Source organism: Grus americana, chromosome 30 (genome assembly GCF_028858705.1).
Source record: "Grus americana isolate bGruAme1 chromosome 30, bGruAme1.mat, whole genome shotgun sequence".
NCBI classification, from domain to species: Eukaryota; Metazoa; Chordata; class Aves; order Gruiformes; family Gruidae; genus Grus; species Grus americana.
In genome coordinates, this window is record NC_072881.1 from 803,239 (window position 1) to 821,586 (window position 18,348).

The window sequence follows — 18,348 nt, forward strand, 5'->3', positions numbered from 1 at the left end:
CTCTTGAAAATGAGGGTTTGGGCTTTAAAAACACGAGATTGGACCTTAAAAATGAGGGTTTGGACACTTGTATGAGGCTTTGGACTCTGGAAATGCCGATTTAGGCTCTCGGTTGAGGCTTTTGGCGCCTTAAATAGGTTTTAGTGCCTTGAAGATGCAGCTTTGGACAATAAAAACATGTAGATGCTTTGTGCTGTAACCATGATGGTTGTGACTCAAAAATGAGGCTTTGGAAGTTAAGGAGGAGAGCTTTTTACCCAAAGGGTGGGCAGCTCTTGTAGCCAGAGGGACAAGACTTTGGCGGTGTTGATACCTCCCTCCGTTGGGCATGTCCTTGAGCAGCCTGATGGGACCTGCTCTGAGCACGGGGTTGGGCTGGAGACCTCTCGATGTCCCCTCTGACCAGAATTATTCCACTATTTTGTGATTTCCCTCAGTAGAAAGACCTGATTTGACACGCTCAGCTAGACAGGGGGACATTACAGACTCCCCAGCGAGAGACACAACTCAGCCCAGCACTGAGCTCCTGGTTCTGGGCAGATCTCTCCATTTTGGCACTTCAACAATGTGTTCAAATTTCCAGCCTGGCACCCCCGGATCTCTTGCAAACCGGTGCAGAAAGATCCGGCCCTGCAAAGTGGCCTTTGGCTTGGTAGACCCTCATCATTCGGCCCTTCTCCCAGATGCTGGAGGGGTCCTAAGCAGAAGCTTCCTTTAAGGACGGTTGGGTTCCTGGGTTGAGTAGCACGGATTTGGGCAAGGAGAAAAATGCCAGGTAACAGCAGGGGACACGACTGCCATAGCGCTGGGACAGGAGATGGGCCTTCTGTCACTGCAGGTGGCCCATGGGTTGGCCAGAGGGCGCATCTACTTGGAGGATTTCAGAAGTAGAGCCAAAACCAGAATGTAAATTGGATAAATGGGGAGATAAATAGGATGGTAAAGAGATCTGGCTCTACCCCAAGTGGAAGTAGAAAGTCCAGCCCAGTGGAGCTGGGCTCAACCTTGCTCTCGTGCCTTCCTCGTTCCCTTATGGCCCTGGGTGAAAGCTCAGGTGCCTCCACTGCTCCTGCGTGTAGGTGCCCTTCATGTCTCCCCAGCTGCACTGGTATCCTCTCCTTTCCCCTCCAGGGACATTCAGTGCTTCGCTACATAGCTCCAAGTGCCCGCTTTCCCTCTTTTGCCCCAGAAAGCTGGTTTCTTTCCATAGCAGCCATGCAAAAGGTCCCCTGGATGGAAAAAGACCTGAGGAAGGTCCCTCAGGTGGCCTTGCTTCCAGCGCCATGTTGGGCTGATCTCAGAGCCATGGCCAACTGTAAAACCCCTCTCCCCTGTTCTGGTCAAGGACCATTGGGAACAACAGAAGAGTCGACACTTTTTTTGCAACTTCTCCTTTGTGCTTTTATTCATCTCCTTCCTGGGCTCCTCGTGTTCTGAACACAGATGGGTTTCTGCAAAAGAAGAGAGACTCTTCTCAAACAATACTGCAGGTTTTGGGAACTCTTTCCCCACACACAGACCCCTTAGATGGCTTCAGGTCAGGACACTGAGCGGAGGGCAGCCGTTTCTCTCCCTCTGCAGCCGCTCCAGCAGCAGCGGTTTGCTCCCAGGCTGTGCCAGACCCACCCAAAAATCCTTTCTCTTCCCACCGGGGATCTAAAGCAGCAATGAGCTGGGAAGAAAGAGTCCCCTCTCCAGCCCAGAGCAGCCTTGCGGTTAGTCAGGCCTTCCAAACACAGCCAAGTAACATGGCCTTGTGTGTTGCCTGAGGCTACAGAAGAGAGGGCAACACTGGAGAAGGAGAACCTTGCCCCCGGTGATGGAACTGAGCCCCCCCGTCAATCAGAACCAAGGGCTCTTGGAAGAGTCCCCACTGTCCCTCTAACTCTGCATTTCTGCAAGGAAATAGCACCCAGAACGACACAGATCCCAATCACCTACCTGTTGGCATCACCTCAGGCGGTGCTCCCTCAGCTCCGGGCACTCCAAGCCATGATCACTCCAGCCAGGGCCACTCCATCCTGGAGACCACTGATGTGGTCTTCGGTGGTTGGCATTGCGCAGACCCGGACCTCTCGTAGATTGGTGGCACCAAAAGGGAGGGATCAAAGCTGTATCCAGCTAAGATGGTCTTCTGTGGCTCTTTCAGCACTGACCAGAACCTCTCAGGCCTTGATCTCAGTAATTCTGTTGTCTCAGGTCTTGGTGGCTGTGGAACGAAGACCTTGCAGGTGGGCTCCTCGGGCAGCCTGGTCTCAGAGCTCAACGATGGTAATTTGCTTCCAAAGGGAAGTTTCTGTTCTCCTTGTCCCCCTCCTCTGCAGCTCCGAGATTTTGCTGCCTGTGCTCGGCCCTGCTTCGACGCTTGGCCCTGCTGCGACGCTTGGCCCTGCTGCGACGCTTGGCCTTTGAGCTTGGCTTTGCCCTTGGGTGTGCTGGTCGCAGGTTGCTTTTTCCCAGAGGAGTGCTCTGGGATCTCTGGCAGCTGCCTGAAAGGACACAATGGGAGGACTCTGTCTGAGAACGCAATGGGTTTGGGGCCACATCCTGCCCCCATGAGCCACGTGCCTCTTTGCGCAGCTGCTGGCAGCTCAGCCAGTGGCTGCGCTCAGCTCGGGAGAGGAAACCCCCTGAGCCAAGACCCTCGGCTGACACACGGCTGTCCCCATGCGCAGCTCAGGAGGCCACGCTGGGGCTCTCCTGAAGGGAAGGAGAGGAGCCAGCCCTGTGAAATGGGGGGCTCCCAGCAGGATCATCCCGCCCCTCTGGCACTGCCTTCACCACTGTTGGGTGGTGATGAACGGTGAGTGTTTGGGGCTGGGGAATGGCCTCTTGCTGGGTCAGAAAATGACCCTGTGCAGATGCCAGCCCTGAACCTCCATACTCACCTGAGCCAAGAGTTCACCCTGTTCTCCATCTCCTTTATGTCCTGGAGCTGTGGGGCTTCACTTTGAGTCAATGTCGAAGAGGCAAGCAAGGACAGTTCAGGAAATGCCGCTAGAATTGGGAAGGAGAGACCTTGTCAGAAGAGCATTGCTGGGATGCTACCGGCCCTGGTGACATGTAGAGGTGCTCAGGCCCCTTCCAAAAATGTGCAAGAGGGCAATTCTGCTCCCCTCGCAGCCACCCCGACACTGGGGCTTGCCTGGCACCTCATTTCCAAGGTGCAACGTGGTTTTGTGACCGCGTTATCAGCACCAGATTTGGGAATGAGGAGCCAGTTGGTGCTGGGACAGGGACTCTTGCAGAGGGGTCATTTCCCGAGGGCCTTGGATTGCCAGCCTCCCACTGCGCCCTGGGGCACATCCCACCCTGGGGTTCGGTTCTGTGGAAGCCATGAAGTCATTAGCAGAAAAGGCGGTGCCGAGCTGTCATGAAGCTCGGGCACTAGTCAGATCTTCTGACAATCATCACTGAAGGATTTTCCCCGATATATCACAGAAGCAGGATGGCTATGCTGCGGAAAGGAGCCAGGAGCAGCTTTACATTTTCTGTGCTGGTTGAAACCTGGCAAAACCTCTTCTTTCTTCTCCTTGTCCTCACCAGCAACGTTTCTCCTGGGAGGGTTCCTTGGTGGTAGTTTGCGCACAACATACATTTCAAACCTGCAGACAAAGAGGTGACACCAGCATGACCCGCAGCACGACCCACGGCACCACCAGCCCTTGCCACTTGCCACGATCCCCTGCTCGCACACAGATTTTGGCGTTGCACAAAACCCCCTTTTTTCCCTGCGCTGACTACACCCCATCCCCAAGGACTATCCTGGGAAGTGAAGTCAGCCTGCAAAGAGTTGCCTGAAGTCCTCCATCTTTGCCATCAGATCTGCCTCACACAAAGGACTGTGGGCAGGGGGGACATGTCGCTGCCTGGTGCCCTCGTGGCAGGACACCTGTGGTCACATGGAGCAAATGCTACCAAACCACACCTGAGCAACTAGAGGTCACATCTGCAGATGTACTCACTCAGGAAAGATGATGAGACGGCCAGAAAATGTCAGAGAGGCCAGAGGTACCACTGGGGACACCACCATGTCCAGCAGCTGGGGGACCTGTAACGGAGGAGCACAAAGATGGCAGGACATCCTCAGCGTGGCTGAGCCACTCAATATCGGAGGAGCCTGAGGCAGTGAGGGTTGGTAGGACCGTAGCTCTCACCTGGCCTGCGTGGCTGACCAAGTTCTGGTGGGCCACTCACAAGCAGTGCTGGGGCACCGCTATGCAACCACCTGGGCCGTGGAGAAGCCAAAATGCTCACCTTAAAAGTAGCTTTCTCAAAGTTCTCCTTCCCAGACATCCTCTCCAAGAAGCTGAGGTAGAACTTCATTTGTACCCTCGTGCCTTCGATGAGGAGCACGCCCACGTCCCTCAGGACAAGGGCAACGTTCTCCCCCTTTCCCAGGCAGTGAGAGAGGAGGGACATGGTGCCTTGAATGCAGTTCTCCACCTTCCGCCGGGACACAGAAGCAGCCTTGGCCACCCTGGCATATTTCAGGGGCTCCAGTTCCTTATGGCCTGTAAAACCACACGAGAGGGATGGAGGTGCTCACCCAGTGGTCCTTCTGCAGGAGTTTCCCAAGGGCTGCTTGTTGCAGTCGTTGCATTGCCCACAAAACCCCCCATTTTTGGACCTTCTCCGCAGAGAGGACAGTTTGCTTTGGAGAAGCGTCTCGGATCCAGGGAAAGGATGTGATGACCGTGCAACCAACCAGGGTTTAATCCTCCTGCTTACCGGGCAGGTAGTCTTTGTTGTCCCTGAGGTTGTGGACAACCACGAGGTTCCTGGCCAGCCGAAACACGGGCCTCTGGACAATCACCACCTCATCCCCAGCCTGGATGCATGTGGGGACCACGTCAAAGGAGCCAACGGAGGGAATTTGGACCCCCTGCAAGCGGAAGAGAAGGGAAAGGCAGAAGGGTGAGGACGGGCCGGAGGAAAGAGCTAGAGGTGGTCCTGTCCAGGGATGGCGCTTCAAGCTGGATCCTGCCCAGTCCACGAGCTGGGGCAGTGGGGAGAGCTTTGGGGAGGAGATGCCGAGTCACAGAATCATAAAATCATCGAATACCAGGTTGGAAGGGACCTCAAGGATCATCTGGTCCAACCTTTCTTGGCAAAAGCACAGTCTAGACAAGAGGGCCCAGCACCCCGTCCAGCTGAAGCTTAGAAGTGTCCAATGTTGGGGATGTGTGCCCTCCCTCTGGACCACCCTCTCCCCACCCCCTGGACAAGGTCATGGACAAAGAGTTGACCCACCTTCCGCAGCAGCAGTTGTTCTTGGATGTATTTGGCCACCGCATCCCAGATGGCTGTTCGCACTGGAAAGCAAAGGAAAACCAGGTCATGATCCATATCCACCGGCTCTCGGTTTACCACCAACCCCTGAGCTGTGGTGAGGTGGCTGACACAAAGAGTCATCACCATCCCCAGCCCCATATGGAGACATCTCTGAGATGGCTGCAGTGCTGAGTCTCACCCAGACAATGCCGCAACCCTTGGGCACCACAATGTGGTGGCTGTGGATGCCTGTACCTTTGGCACTGATGCTGGACATCATGAAGGTGTGCTCCATGCCATCCCAGAAGTCCATTTTGATCTGCCTCATGTGGGCAGGTCGCTCCTTAGTGGCAACAGCCATGTGGGAGCTCATCCCTGTTCGTCCTATGGACACTTCTCCAGGGTGTGGGACCCACCGCCCTGCGGCCCCTTTTATACCCCTGTGCGACCGTGTCACAGACTCAGTGTGACATCATGGTGACGCAGCCACTGCTGACTATGCTGCCCATTGTGACACGGCCACCATCAACCTGCTACCTGCTGTGACACAGCCACCGTGCGCTGCTGATCATGGGGACGTGTCACCCACTGACCTGCTGGCCCTCTGTGATGGGGCCACCACTGCCCCTGTGCCAGTGCCTGGTGATCATACGGGGCCCAGGCTATGGCTCCTTCCTCTGTGTCCGTTGTCCAGCTAACGTCTGTCTGTGCTCTCTCAGGCCCATGATTCACAGATTGGTAGGGGTTGAAAGGGACCTCTGGAGATCATCTAGTCCAACCCCCCTGCTACAGCAAGATCACCTGGAGCAGGTTGCACAGAATTGCATCCAGGTGGGTTTTGGATCTCTCCAGAGAAGGAGACTCCACAACCTCTCTGGGCAGCCTGTCCCACAGCTCGGTCACCCTCAGAGTAAAGAAGTTTTTCCTCATATGCAGATGGAACTTCCTGTGTCCCAGTTTGTGCCCGTTGCCCCTTGTCCTGTCACTGGGCACCACTGAGAAGAGTCTGGCCCCATCCTCTAGACACCCACCCTTTAGATATTGATAAGTGTTGATCAGATCCCCTCTCAGCCTTCTCTTCTCCAGGCTAAACAGACCCAGCTCTCTCAGCCTTCCCTCATACCAGAGATGCTCCAGGCCCCTCATCATCCTCACAGCCCTCCGCTGGACTCTCCCCAGTAGTTCCCTGTCTGTCTTGAACTGGGGAGCCCAGAACTGGACACAGAACTCCAGATGTGGCCTCACCAGGGCAGAGCAGAGGGGGAAGAGAACCTCCCTCGACCTGCTGGCCACATTCTTCTTAATACACCCCAGGACACCATTGTCCTTCTTGGCCATGAGGGCACGCTGCTGGTCATGGAGAGCTTGTTGTCCACGAGGACTCCCAGGTCCTTCTCCACAGCGCTGCTTCCCAGCAGGTCAACCCCTAACCTGTACTGGTGCCTGGGGTTGTTCCTCCCTAGGTGCAGGATCCTACACTTACCTTTGTTGAATTTCATATGGTTCCTCTTTGCCCAGTTTTCCAGCCTGTCAAGATCTCGCTGAATGGCAGCGCAGCCTTCCGGTGTGTCGGCCACTCTTCCCAGCTTAGTATCATCAGGAATTTTGCTGAGAGTACACTCTGTCCCCTCATCCAGGTCATGGATTAATATGTTGAGTAAGACCGGGCTGAGCACTGACCCTTGGGGCACTACTAGATACAGGCCTCCAACTAGACCCTGCGTCACTTATCACAGCCCTCTGCGGGTTAGAACACAACCCCAGAATATCTCAAGTTGGAAGGGACCCGTAAAGCTCATCGAGTCCAACTCCCTGCTCCTCGCAGGACTACCTATAAACCTAAACCATATGACTTAAGAGTGTCATCCAGATGCTCCTTGAAGTCTGACAGGCTTGGTGCCGTGACCGCTTCCCTGGGGAGCCTGTTCCAGTGACCTCCAGCCCTCTCAGTGAAGAACCTTCTCCCAGTGTCCAATCTGAACTTGCCCTGATGCAGCTTCATTCCATTTCGTCATGTCCTGTCACTGGTCACCAGAGAGAGGAGATCAGCACCTCCCCCTCGAGCAAGTTGTAGGCTGCTATGAGGTCATCCCTCAGCCTTCTCTTCTCCAAGCTGAACGAACCAAGTGAGGCTCAAAAGGAGGCTTTGGATATGTAACAAATAAGGCTTTGTAGTGTAAATGAGGAGTTTGGATCTTAAAAGGAGGCTTCAGCACCTAAAAATGAGTATTTGGACCTTTAAAATGAGGCTTTGGGCTCTAAAAATTGCAGACTGTATCCTAAAAATAAGGTTTTGGTTCCAGAAAAGGAGGCTTTGGTAGCTGAAAATGAGGCTTGGGACCCTCTAAATAAGACTTTGACTGTAACGTTCAGGCTTCGGGCCTTCAAAATCAGACTTCGGGCCTTAAAAATGATGATCTGGGCCCTTAAAATGAGTCTTAGAAACTTAAAAGTGGTGCTTGGAACCTATAAATGAAGTTTTGGACACTAAAAATGCATCTTTGTTCTCTAACATTGAGACTTTGCAAACAAAAAGTGTGTCTTTGGATCTTTGTAGCGACGCTACTCCTTATAATAGGTTTTTGGCACCTTAAAATGAGGGTTGACATCCAAATATGAAACTGTGGGCACTAAAAAAAAATCTATGGGTAATAAAAGACAGGCTTGTACCCTAAAAGTGAGGATTTCATTCCTCAAAACGAGGCTTTGGACACTAAAAATGTGTTTTTGAGTTCTAAAAGAGAGGTTGGACCATAAAAATGAGGGTTTGGACACTCAAGGTGCAGCTTGGACCCAAAAATCGACTGGCTGGATCCTAAAAATGCCGCTTCGAAACCTGAAAATGAGGCTTTGCAAACTAAAAATGCTGCTTTGGGCTCTAAGAAGGAGACTTTGCAAACTACAACTGAGTCTCTAGACCATAAAAATGAACCTTTGGGGCCTAAAAAGAGGCTTTCTGCCGTAAAAGTGACGTTTTAGACCCTAAAAATGAAAAAGTGTGTCCTAACAAAAGGCTGTGCATAATACAAGACAGGCTTGGCCCCTACAAATATGGCTTTGGACTCTAAAAGTGAGGCTTTGGACCTTCAAAATCAGACTTTGGGTCCTTAAAATAATGCTTTGTACTGTTAAGATGAGTCTTTGGACCTTAAAATGGGGGTTTGGAACCTATAATTGAGGGTTTGTACCCTAAAACTGAGGCTTGGGACCTAAAAATGAGGCTTTGGGCCCTATCAAAAGGGTTTGGACCCTAAAAAATGAGAGTTTGGACACTCGAAATGTGGCTTGTACCCTAAAAAAGCCTGGCTGCATGCTAAAAATGCCACTTCTGAGCCTGAAAATGAGGCTTTGGACTCTAAAAAGGACACACTGCAAACTGCCACTGAGAATTTGTATCATAAAAATGTGGCTTTGGAGACTAAAATGAGTCTAAGCCAAAACTAAGACTTTGGAAAGGAAAAATGAGGCTCTGGACACTATAAATGTAGCTTTGGACCCTAAAACAATGCTTTCTGCCCTAAAAATGAGGTTTTAGACCCAAGAAATGAAACTAGTCCCCCCAAAAGGCTATGGCTAATAAAATGTAGGTTTGGACCTTTAAAATGAGGATTTTGGCCCTCAAAATGAGTCTCTCAGCACTAATAAGGATGGGTGAGAAGCTACAAATGATGCTTTGGACCCTGAATACGAAGGAAACCTCTTGGTTCCTCTATGGCCCCACAAAATGAAGCTTTGGTCCAAAATACAGGGCTTTGGGCACTCCGTGGAGGCTTAGAGCTGTAAAAGAGGGGTTTGGGCCCTCAAAAGGAGAGTTTGGAGCCTCAGAAGGAGGATTTGGGCCTTAAGAAGGGAGCTTGGAGCCCTGAAAATGGGGCTCTAGAAATGAAATTGAGGTTTTGAACCCTGAAATTTGATTTCGTGTCCTAACATGAGGCTTTGGTAGCAAAAACTAAGGGTTTTCGCCCCCAAAAATGGGTCTTTGGAGTCTCAAAACTAGGCTTTGGACGTGGAACAAATGAGTCTTTGTTCCCTAAATGAGGAGTTTGGACCTTTGCTGTGGTTTAACCCAATCACACAGCCGTTTAATCACTCCCCACCCTGCAGTGGGATGGGAGAGAACTGTAAAAAGGTAAAACTGGAAGGTTGAGATAAAGACAGTTTAATGGGACAGAAGAGGATGATGATGAGGACGGGGGAAAAAAGAACAATTGCTTAGCCAGCCAATGTTGCCACGGAGAGGTAGCCAGGGGCTGCAGGGAAGATTTGGGATCGCAGAAGAATCACCTCTGTGTTTGTTGGGATGAGACCTATTACAATCCCTAAATGCCCAGATCCGTCTGTGCCCAGAAGGGGTAGAACTTAGAGAAGCAAGGATCTGTCTCACTGCCAAAAACACGCCCGAAACTCCTGGGGTTCCACCTGAAGTTGTTAAAGTGCCTTCAAAATTGTGGAGCTCCTGCAGAATGGATGTGGCTTTATTGAAACCGGCACAATCGGTCTCCATAAAAACAAAGGGAGGAAAGCCGGTAGCAATCAAGCAGTATCACATTCCCAGAGAAGCAGAAAAAAGTATTCAGAAACGAATCAACCAATATCTGAAAAAAGAGGTTTTACGATCATGCAATTCCCTGCATAATACCCCTTTTTACCTATAAGCAAAAATCGGTTAGACAAAGGAGGAGATCCAGAATATGAGTTTGCACATGTGGTTGTACCCCACCTGGTGGTTCCAGACCCACCAACAAAGTTATTACAAAGTCCACCTTGTGGTGTTACCAATTTAACAGCTGCATTTATCACATTCCTATAGCAGAAGACAGCCAGCATCTGTTTGCATTTATGTGGAAAGGCCAACAACTAACGTGGACCCTCTTGCCCCAGGGGTTCACTGGGTCTCCTATGATAGTCTCCCGTTTGCTTAAAGACAACTTGACAGATATTATATTACCTGGAGGTTCTACACTTGTACAATACGTAGATGATTTGTTACTCGCCAGCAAGATGCATGAAGACTGCTTGAAAGATACTGATATCCAGCATCGAAGTTAAAGAGTTAATCATGATTCTGTAGCTAAGAAGTTACAGATAGTTCTTCATAGTTCCATAGTTAAGAATGTCACAGATAATTTTGCAAATAGTTGCTAGGTACTGCTAAGGATGACTATTGTACAGTCCTACCATTATGTTAGTTAATATTCACCCAAACGATGTATCAGTTAAGACGTGATTGTCAAGAGGTAGAAGAAATCGCTAGATTGATCAACAGACCCTGAAGAACCATTTCCAAGTGCCAGAAATCTTGAGAAACTAGGGGAAAGGTAATTTGGGCCAGGCTCTCCGCGACCACTGACCCATGAGGTTTGGACCACAATACGATTTGTCTGTGTAGAACTTTAGCAGAAAAAGGTCACCGTCATCTCTTTCTAAGCTTCAGCTGTGTCAGCAGGAAGGAACATATTTAGGATTCGTATTAAAAGAAGAACAAAGATTAGTAGACCTAGAACAGGTCCTTTGCATGAGAACAAAGGAGTAGCCAGCAGAGTCCTTACTCAACAGCTACTTCCGCACCACTGCCTTGTGGCTTTTTACTCAACTCGGCTGGATCCTGTAGTGGTTTCCTGCAACACCCGCCACTGACATCGCAAGTACCCGTGGAAGCCAGGTGCATACTCCTGCCCTATCAGCTCCTCTGCCACCTATGACATCACAAGCACCTGCGGAAGCCAGGTGCATACTCCCGCCCTATCAGCCACTTAGCCACCAGTGACATGAGAAGCAGCTGGACAAGCCAGATGTCCTTTCATTCCCAGTCAGATACTTGGACCACAAAAGGACCTCTGCAAGCCAGGGGCCTGCTCCTGCCCTATCACCTACTCATGTACATGTGACCTCACAAACACCTGCACAGCGCACATGCGTGCTTCTGCCCTGACACCTAAAGAGCTGCCAGTGACATCACAAACAGCTCTACAAGGCAAGTCCTCATCCTGCCCTATCACCTCTTCAGGCACATGCGACCTCACAAGCACACGCTTGTGCTCCTGTGACATCACAAGCACCTGGTCAAGCCAGGTGCCCATGCCTAACCTACAAGGACCTGTTCCTTAAGTGAAATCAGAGGTCGTGCACAATCCCTGTTCCCATGCCTGCTCCATCATCGACGGTGCCGCAGGCAACATAAACTCCTGCGTAAGCCTGTTTCCCAGGCATGCGTTATCAGGAACTGTGCCATAAGTGATAGCAGAGGCACCTGCAGAAGCCAGGATCCTGAGCCTGCCCAAACAGGACCTGTGCCATACATGACATCAGAAGCTCCCGCACAAGCCACGTTCCCGCGTCTTCCCTATCAGCTACTACGGCAGCAGTCACATAAACACCTGCACGAGCCACATTCCCTCAACTGCCCTATCAGGAACCGTGCAAAGAGTGACATCAGAAGCTCCTGCATAAGCCAGGTTCTTGCGCCTGACATAGGAACCACACAGGCAGCTGTGAAATCAAAACAGCCGCATAAGTCAGGTTACCGTGCCTGCTGTTTATAAGCCAGTCAGTCACAACCCATGACATCAGAAGCACCTTCACCAGCCAGGTTCTGGTGCTTGCCATATCACATTGTCAGCCAGCCTTGACATCACAAGCACCTCCACAAGCAATGTTCCCGCACCTGCCCAATCAGGACCTGTGCCGTATGTGACATCAGAAGCTCCTGCACAAGCCAGGTTCCTGCGTTTCCCCTATCACTCACTAAGCCAGCAGTGACAGAAATGCTTGCAGAGGCCAGGCTCCCGCACCTGCCATAGGAGCTACGTAGGGCACCAGTGACGTCAAAATAGCAACAGACACCTGGTACTCGTCCTGGCCATACCAGCTAGCCAGCCATCTGTGACGTCAGAAGCACGTGCACAAGCCAGGTCACTGCGCCTGTCCCATCAGGGACTGTTCCACAAGGGACATAATCTCCATGCCCGCCTTAGCAGGAACTGTGCATGGAGTGACATCAAATGCACCTGCACACTCCAGGTTCCCATGCCTGCACTATCAGCTACTAAGCCAGCAGTGACAGAAACACCTGCAGAAGCCAGGTTCCCACACCTGCGAATCACATAGTGAGCCACCCATGACATCAGAAGCACCTGGAAAGCCAGGTTCCCGCACCTGCGAATCACATAGTGAGCCACCCATGACATCAGAAGCACCTGGAAAGCCAGGTTCCCGCACCTGCCCTAGCAGCGAACAAGCCACCAGTGACATTAAACTCCTCCACAAGCCATCTTCCCAGGCCTGCCATATGAGCTGCACAGCCACCAGTGACATCAAAACAGCAGCAAAAGACAAACTCCAGACGGCTGTTCACTCTGGAAAGCAAAGGAGAACCACCTCACGTTCTGTGTCCACAGATTCTAAACCATCTATGCCCCCAATCCATGGTGCAGCAGCAGATGCAAAGTGTCATTGCCATCCCCAGCCCCAGATGGAAACACCCTGGCAGGAGACAACAGTAGCTATGGGGCACAGATCTTCCTGCAATGCAGAAGAGGCTCCTCTGGCAGCGACCTTGGAGGAGTCTGGGGTTGCTGCCCAGGATCTTTCCTCCCTCCACAACACACCAAAAGTCTTCAGGAAAGGCTTGGGAGGAGTCCCAGCGGGGGGCAGGGGGGGCTGCCAGGCATGGACCTGCCTCCTACAAACACTCCTCTGCTGGCTTCCTTGGAGGAGTCTCGGGCTGCTACCTGGGACTTCAGTTCCCTCCACAGGAAGCCACAAGACTCCAGGAGATTCCTGGAAGGAGGCACGGGCAGCTACCGGGCATGGACCTGGCTCCATCATACACAGAACTCCTCTGGCAGCTGCCTTGGATGAGTCTGGTGCTGCCTACCTAGACTTAAGCTCTCTCTACAGGATGCCAGAAGAACCTGGGAGAGCCCTGGGAAGAGACTCAGGCAGCTACCGGCCATGGGTCTGCTTCCACCATATACAAAAGTCCTCTGGCAGCTGCCTTGCAGGAATCTGGGGCTGCTACTTGGGACTTCAGCTCCCTTTCACAGGAGGCCAGAAGTCCCCAGGAGATGCCTGGGAGGAGTCAGCCAGGGCAGCTACTGGGCCCAGACCTGCCTGCAGCATACACAAAACTCTGCTGGCAGCTGCCTTGCAGGAATCTGGAGGAACTCTCTTACCCAAGAGTTCTGCTCCCTCCTGAGGTGGCCAACAGACACTGCAAGTCCTGGCAGGAAGCCTGAGCCACTACAAACCACGGTCATCCTTGCAACAGGAGATAAAAACTTTTTGAGTGGGTACCTTTCAGGAGTCTGCGGAGAGAAAGCAGGCTGCGCCCCACCAGAAATACTTTGCAGCCACGGGGGGGGGAGCGCTTCAGCCCTGAGGAGGCAAGACCAACGGAAGAACTACCGCTGAGGAGCTCCTGGGGCACAGGACGCCGAGGGGTCCGGGAGAAGCCGGGGGCTGGACGGGCCGGAGCGGCCGGGCCTCAGCCGGGGACGGGTCCCTCCCCTCAGGCCTTCCCACCTCTCTGCCGCCTCCCCAGAGCAGCGCTGGGATTGGGCACTGCACGCAGAGCTCTGAGTGGCCGCGCTTCCCACGGCAGCAGCCGATTGGCTGCCGCAGTGCTGGCCGGCCGGGGAAGGTTCTGGGCTGAAGGCGGGCAGGGGGCGGTTGTCATGGCAGCCTGGCCCGGCCCAGCCCCACAGCCCTGGCTGACGCCACCAGGGACGTCAAAAGCACCTCCAGCAGCCAGGGGCCTGATCCTGCCCTCGCAGATGATGCTGCAGCTCCTGCTGCTGCGAAAGGCAGGATGCTAAGGGCAGCCCACCTTGCTTAGAACAACAAACTACCGCAGACAAGGCCTATAGCTTTGAAATATGGCTTTGTATCCTCAGAACAAGTCGTTAGGATCAAAACAGGAGGATTTAGTCCCCCAAAATGAGGCTTCAGGACCTCAAAGTTTGGGCTTGGACCCTGGCAATGAGGCTTTTGGTCCTCAAAGGTACTGAGCACTTGGGCCCTACAATGAGGCTTTCAGCCCTTCCAATTAGACTTTAGGCCAGGAAGAGTTAGACCCCAAAATGAATATCTCGACCATAAACATGACTGTTTGCACACTCCAAATGAAGCTTAGGCCCTTAGAAATGACTCCTTTTACTCTCCAAACAAACCTTTGGACCCTAAAACTCAGGATTTGCTTTTGAGGTGAGGGCTTGGACCCTGCAAAGGAGCATTTAGGCTGTCAAAATGAGGCCTGGGACCCTTAAAATGAGTGGAGGGATCCTAAAAATGAGGCTTTGGGCCCTGAAGAAGAGACTTGCAAACAGAAATTGTGCCTTTAAACTCTGAATGTGAGGCTTTGGACCCTAAAAATTACTATTTGGACCCGATAAATGAGGCTTAGAACCCTAAGAAGGAGGCACTGGGCCCTGAAACTGAGAGTTTGGACCCTCAAGCTTTGGGATTAGAAACCAAACCCAAGGATTTGGACAAGAAAATGAGATTTTGGACTCCAAAAGAAAGATCTGGGCCATATAAATGAGGCTTTGGAGCCTCCAAATAAAGCTTTGGACCCTAAACCCCAGCCTTTGCTCCCTAAAAAGAGGGTTTAGTCCCTACAGATCGGTATTTGGCCCCTCAAAACCCAACTTTGGGCCTTAAAAATGAGGCTTTGGAGCACATAAAGGAGGCTTTGGTAACTCCATGTGAGAGTCTGGATGTGAAAATGAGAGTTTGGATTCTTTACATGTGGCTTTGCACCATCACTTGTGGCTTTGTAGGCTACAAATGAGGCTTTGGACCGTGAAATTGGGGTTTGTGTCCTGTAATAAGGATTTGGACGCTATAAATGCAGCATTGGCTCCAAATCATGTGGTTTTGGGGCATAGGAATGGGAGCTTCGACTCTCAACATTTGAGTTTCTAAACTAAAATTGAGGCTTTGAACTCTAAAAATTAGGCCTGGTACCCTAAAAGGAGGGTTAAAACACTACAAATGAGTCTTTGTATGGTGAAAATGAAGATTTGGATCTGAAGCAGATTCTTAGAGCCTTAAAAACAAGGCTTTCAGTCCTGAAAAACATGTTTGGACCCCAAAAATGAGGCTTTGAACAATGAAAATGAGGCGTTGAGCCCCAAAATGAGGTTTTGTTTTCTGAAGCGAGGGTTTGGATGAATAAATTGACGCTTTGGACCCTAGAATTGATGCTTTGGACTCTGTAACTAAAACTTTGAAACAAAAAATTTTGCTTTGGGACCTAAAACGATAGTTCAGACTGTATAAATGTAGCTTTGGACCTTAAAAAAAGTGGGTTTGGCCCTAACGATGAGCGTTTACACCATTAAATTGAAGCTTTGGGCCTTAAAAATCAGTCCTAAAATAAGACTTTGATCTGTAAAAGAGGGGTTCGGACCCTGTGAATGAGAATTTGGACTGTAAAAACAAAGCTTTGAGCCCTATAATGTAAGGTTTGGAAACAAAAATGAGGCTTTGGACTCTGAAATGAGCTTTTGTGTCTTCAAATGAAGTTGGGATCCTAGAACTGAGGCTTTGGAAGTGAAAACTGAGACTTTGACCCTGAAAATGATGCATCAGGTCCAATTTAAAGTTTTTTGGACCCAAAATGAAGATTTGGACCCTAAAAATGAGGCTTTGGACTTTATAAATGAGAGTTCTGGCCATCAAACTTGAGGTTTGGAAAACAAAAATACGACTTTAGGCCTTAATAATGAGAATTTGGACACAAAACCCATGAGGCTTTGGACCCTGAAAATGAGGCTTTGGGCCCTAAAAATTACAGGCAGTATCCTAAAAATGAGGGAAATGGGGCTTTAGGAGCTGAATTGAGTGTTTGGACGTGAAAATGAGACTTTGGACCCTGAAGCGAGGCTTTGGACCTTCACAGTCGGACTTGGGTCATTGAAAATGATGCTCTGGGCCCTTCAGATGAGTCTTTGGACCTTAAAACTGTGACTTGGAACTTCGAAGTAAGCCTTTGGACCCTAAAAACAAGGCTCTGGAGCCAAAAAAAGGGCTTTGGACCCTGAAATGAGGCTTTGGAAGCAAAACCTAAGACTTTGGAAAGGAAAATGAGGCTTTACACTCTAAAAAGAGGATTTCTGCCCTAAAAATGAGGTTTTAGACCCAAGAAATGAAACTGTAGCCTGTAAAAAAGTGTCTATGCGTAATAAAAGACAAGTTTGAACCCTGAAGTTGAGGATTTTAGCCCTCAAATGAGGCTCTGGGCACTAATAAGGATAGGTGAGATGCTACAAATGATGCTCTGGACCCTGAATACGAGGGGAACCTCTTGGTTCCTCTATGGCCCCACAAAATGAAGCTTTGGTCCAAAATACAGGGCTTTGGGCACTCCGTGGAGGCTTAGAGCTGTAAAAGAGGGGTTTGGGCCCTCAAAAGGAGAGTTTGGAGGGGTTCAGCCTTAAAAACGGGACTTTGGAAAGGCAAATGAGGTTTTGAATGCTGAAATTAGCTTTTGTGCCCTAAAACGATGCTTTGGTACCAAAAGCTAAGGTCTTTGGAGGCTTAAAACGAGGCTTTGGGCATGAAACAACTGAGACTAAAATTTTCCCTAAATGAGGAGTTTGGATGCTAAACTGAGGCTTTGGACTCTAAAAATGAGGCTTTGGACCCTCCAAAGTGTGGAGTGGATCCTAAAAATAATCCTAAGACTAAAGACTGAGGTTCCTGAAAATGAGGATTTGGTCCCAGCAAAGGAGCCCTCGGGCCCTTAAAATGGGGCTTTGAACCTTTGAAGTAGGGTTTGGAACTTAGAAATGAGGGCTTGTTTCCTAAAAACGAGGCTTTGGACCTTAAAAATGACTATTTGGACCCCCAAAGGGGTAATTTGGGCCTTTAAAAAGTGACGCTTTGGGCCTGAAAAATGAGGCTTGCCTCTTGAAAATGAGGGTTTGGGCTTTAAAAACACGAGATTGGACCTTAAAAATGAGGGTTTGGACACTTGTATGAGGCTTTGGACTCTGGAAATGCCGATTTAGGCTCTCGGTTGAGGCTTTTGGAGCCTTAAATAGGTTTTAGTGCCTTGAAGATGCAGCTTTGGACAATAAAAACATGTAGATGCTTTGTGCTGTAACCACGATGGTTGTGACTCAAAAATGAGGCTTTGGAAGTTAAGGAGGAGAGCTTTTTACCCAAAGGGTGGGCAGCTCTTGTAGCCAGAGGGACAAGACTTTGGCGGTGTTGATACCTCCCTCCGTTGGGCATGTCCTTGAGCAGCCTGATGGGACCTGCTCTGAGCACGGGGTTGGGCTGGAGACCTCTCGATGTCCCCTCTGACCAGAATTATTCCACTATTTTGTGATTTCCCTCAGTAGAAAGACCTGATTTGACACGCTCAGCTAGACAGGGGGACATTACAGACTCCCCAGCGAGAGACACAACTCAGCCCAGCACTGAGCTCCTGGTTCTGGGCAGATCTCTCCATTTTGGCACTTCAACAATGTGTTCAAATTTCCAGCCTGGCACCCCCGGATCTCTTGCAAACCGGTGCAGAAAGATCCGGCCCTGCAAAGTGGCCTTTGGCTTGGTAGACCCTCATCATTCGGCCCTTCTCCCAGATGCTGGAGGGGTCCTAAGCAGAAGCTTCCTTTAAGGACGGTTGGGTTCCTGGGTTGAGTAGCACGGATTTGGGCAAGGAGAAAAATGCCAGGTAACAGCAGGGGACACGACTGCCATAGCGCTGGGACAGGAGATGGGCCTTCTGTCACTGCAGGTGGCCCATGGGTTGGCCAGAGGGCGCATCTACTTGGAGGATTTCAGAAGTAGAGCCAAAAACAGAATGTAAATTGGATAAACGGGGAGATAAATAGGATGGTAAAGAGATCTGGCTCTACCCCAAGTGGAAGTAGAAAGTCCAGCCCAGTGGAGCTGGGCTCAACCTTGCTCTCGTGCCTTCCTCGTTCCCTTATGGCCCTGGGTGAAAGCTCAGGTGCCTCCACTGCTCCTGCGTGTAGGTGCCCTTCATGTCTCCCCAGCTGCACTGGTATCCTCTCCTTTCCCCTCCAGGGACATTCAGTGCTTCGCTACATAGCTCCAAGT

General features: G+C 50.7%; 1 protein-coding gene across 3 annotated transcripts; it reads right to left on the reverse strand.

The window, feature by feature from the left end:
* Positions 1-1,341: 1,341 nt before the first annotated feature.
* LOC129197942 (coiled-coil domain-containing protein 81-like) lies at positions 1,342-11,250 on the reverse strand. Of its 3 annotated transcripts, none has more exons than XM_054806781.1 (9): positions 6,758-11,250; positions 5,254-5,315; positions 4,732-4,885; positions 4,258-4,514; positions 3,966-4,051; positions 3,487-3,605; positions 2,889-2,997; positions 1,942-2,489; positions 1,342-1,451 (listed from the first exon to the last, which is right to left on the reverse strand). In XM_054806781.1, the coding sequence occupies exons 1-8, from the start codon at positions 6,771-6,773 to the stop codon at positions 1,997-1,999; spliced, it is 1,296 nt and encodes a 431-aa protein (XP_054662756.1). In that variant the 5' UTR covers positions 6,774-11,250; the 3' UTR covers positions 1,342-1,451; positions 1,942-1,996. The 3 variants fall into 3 exon arrangements, with proteins under 3 accessions (XP_054662756.1, XP_054662754.1, XP_054662755.1); XM_054806779.1 differs by lacking the exon at positions 6,758-11,250 and adding an exon at positions 5,530-6,075; XM_054806780.1 differs by lacking the exon at positions 6,758-11,250 and having other exon boundaries at positions 3,544-3,605; positions 5,254-6,075.
* Between the last annotated feature and the right edge of the window lie 7,098 nt (positions 11,251-18,348).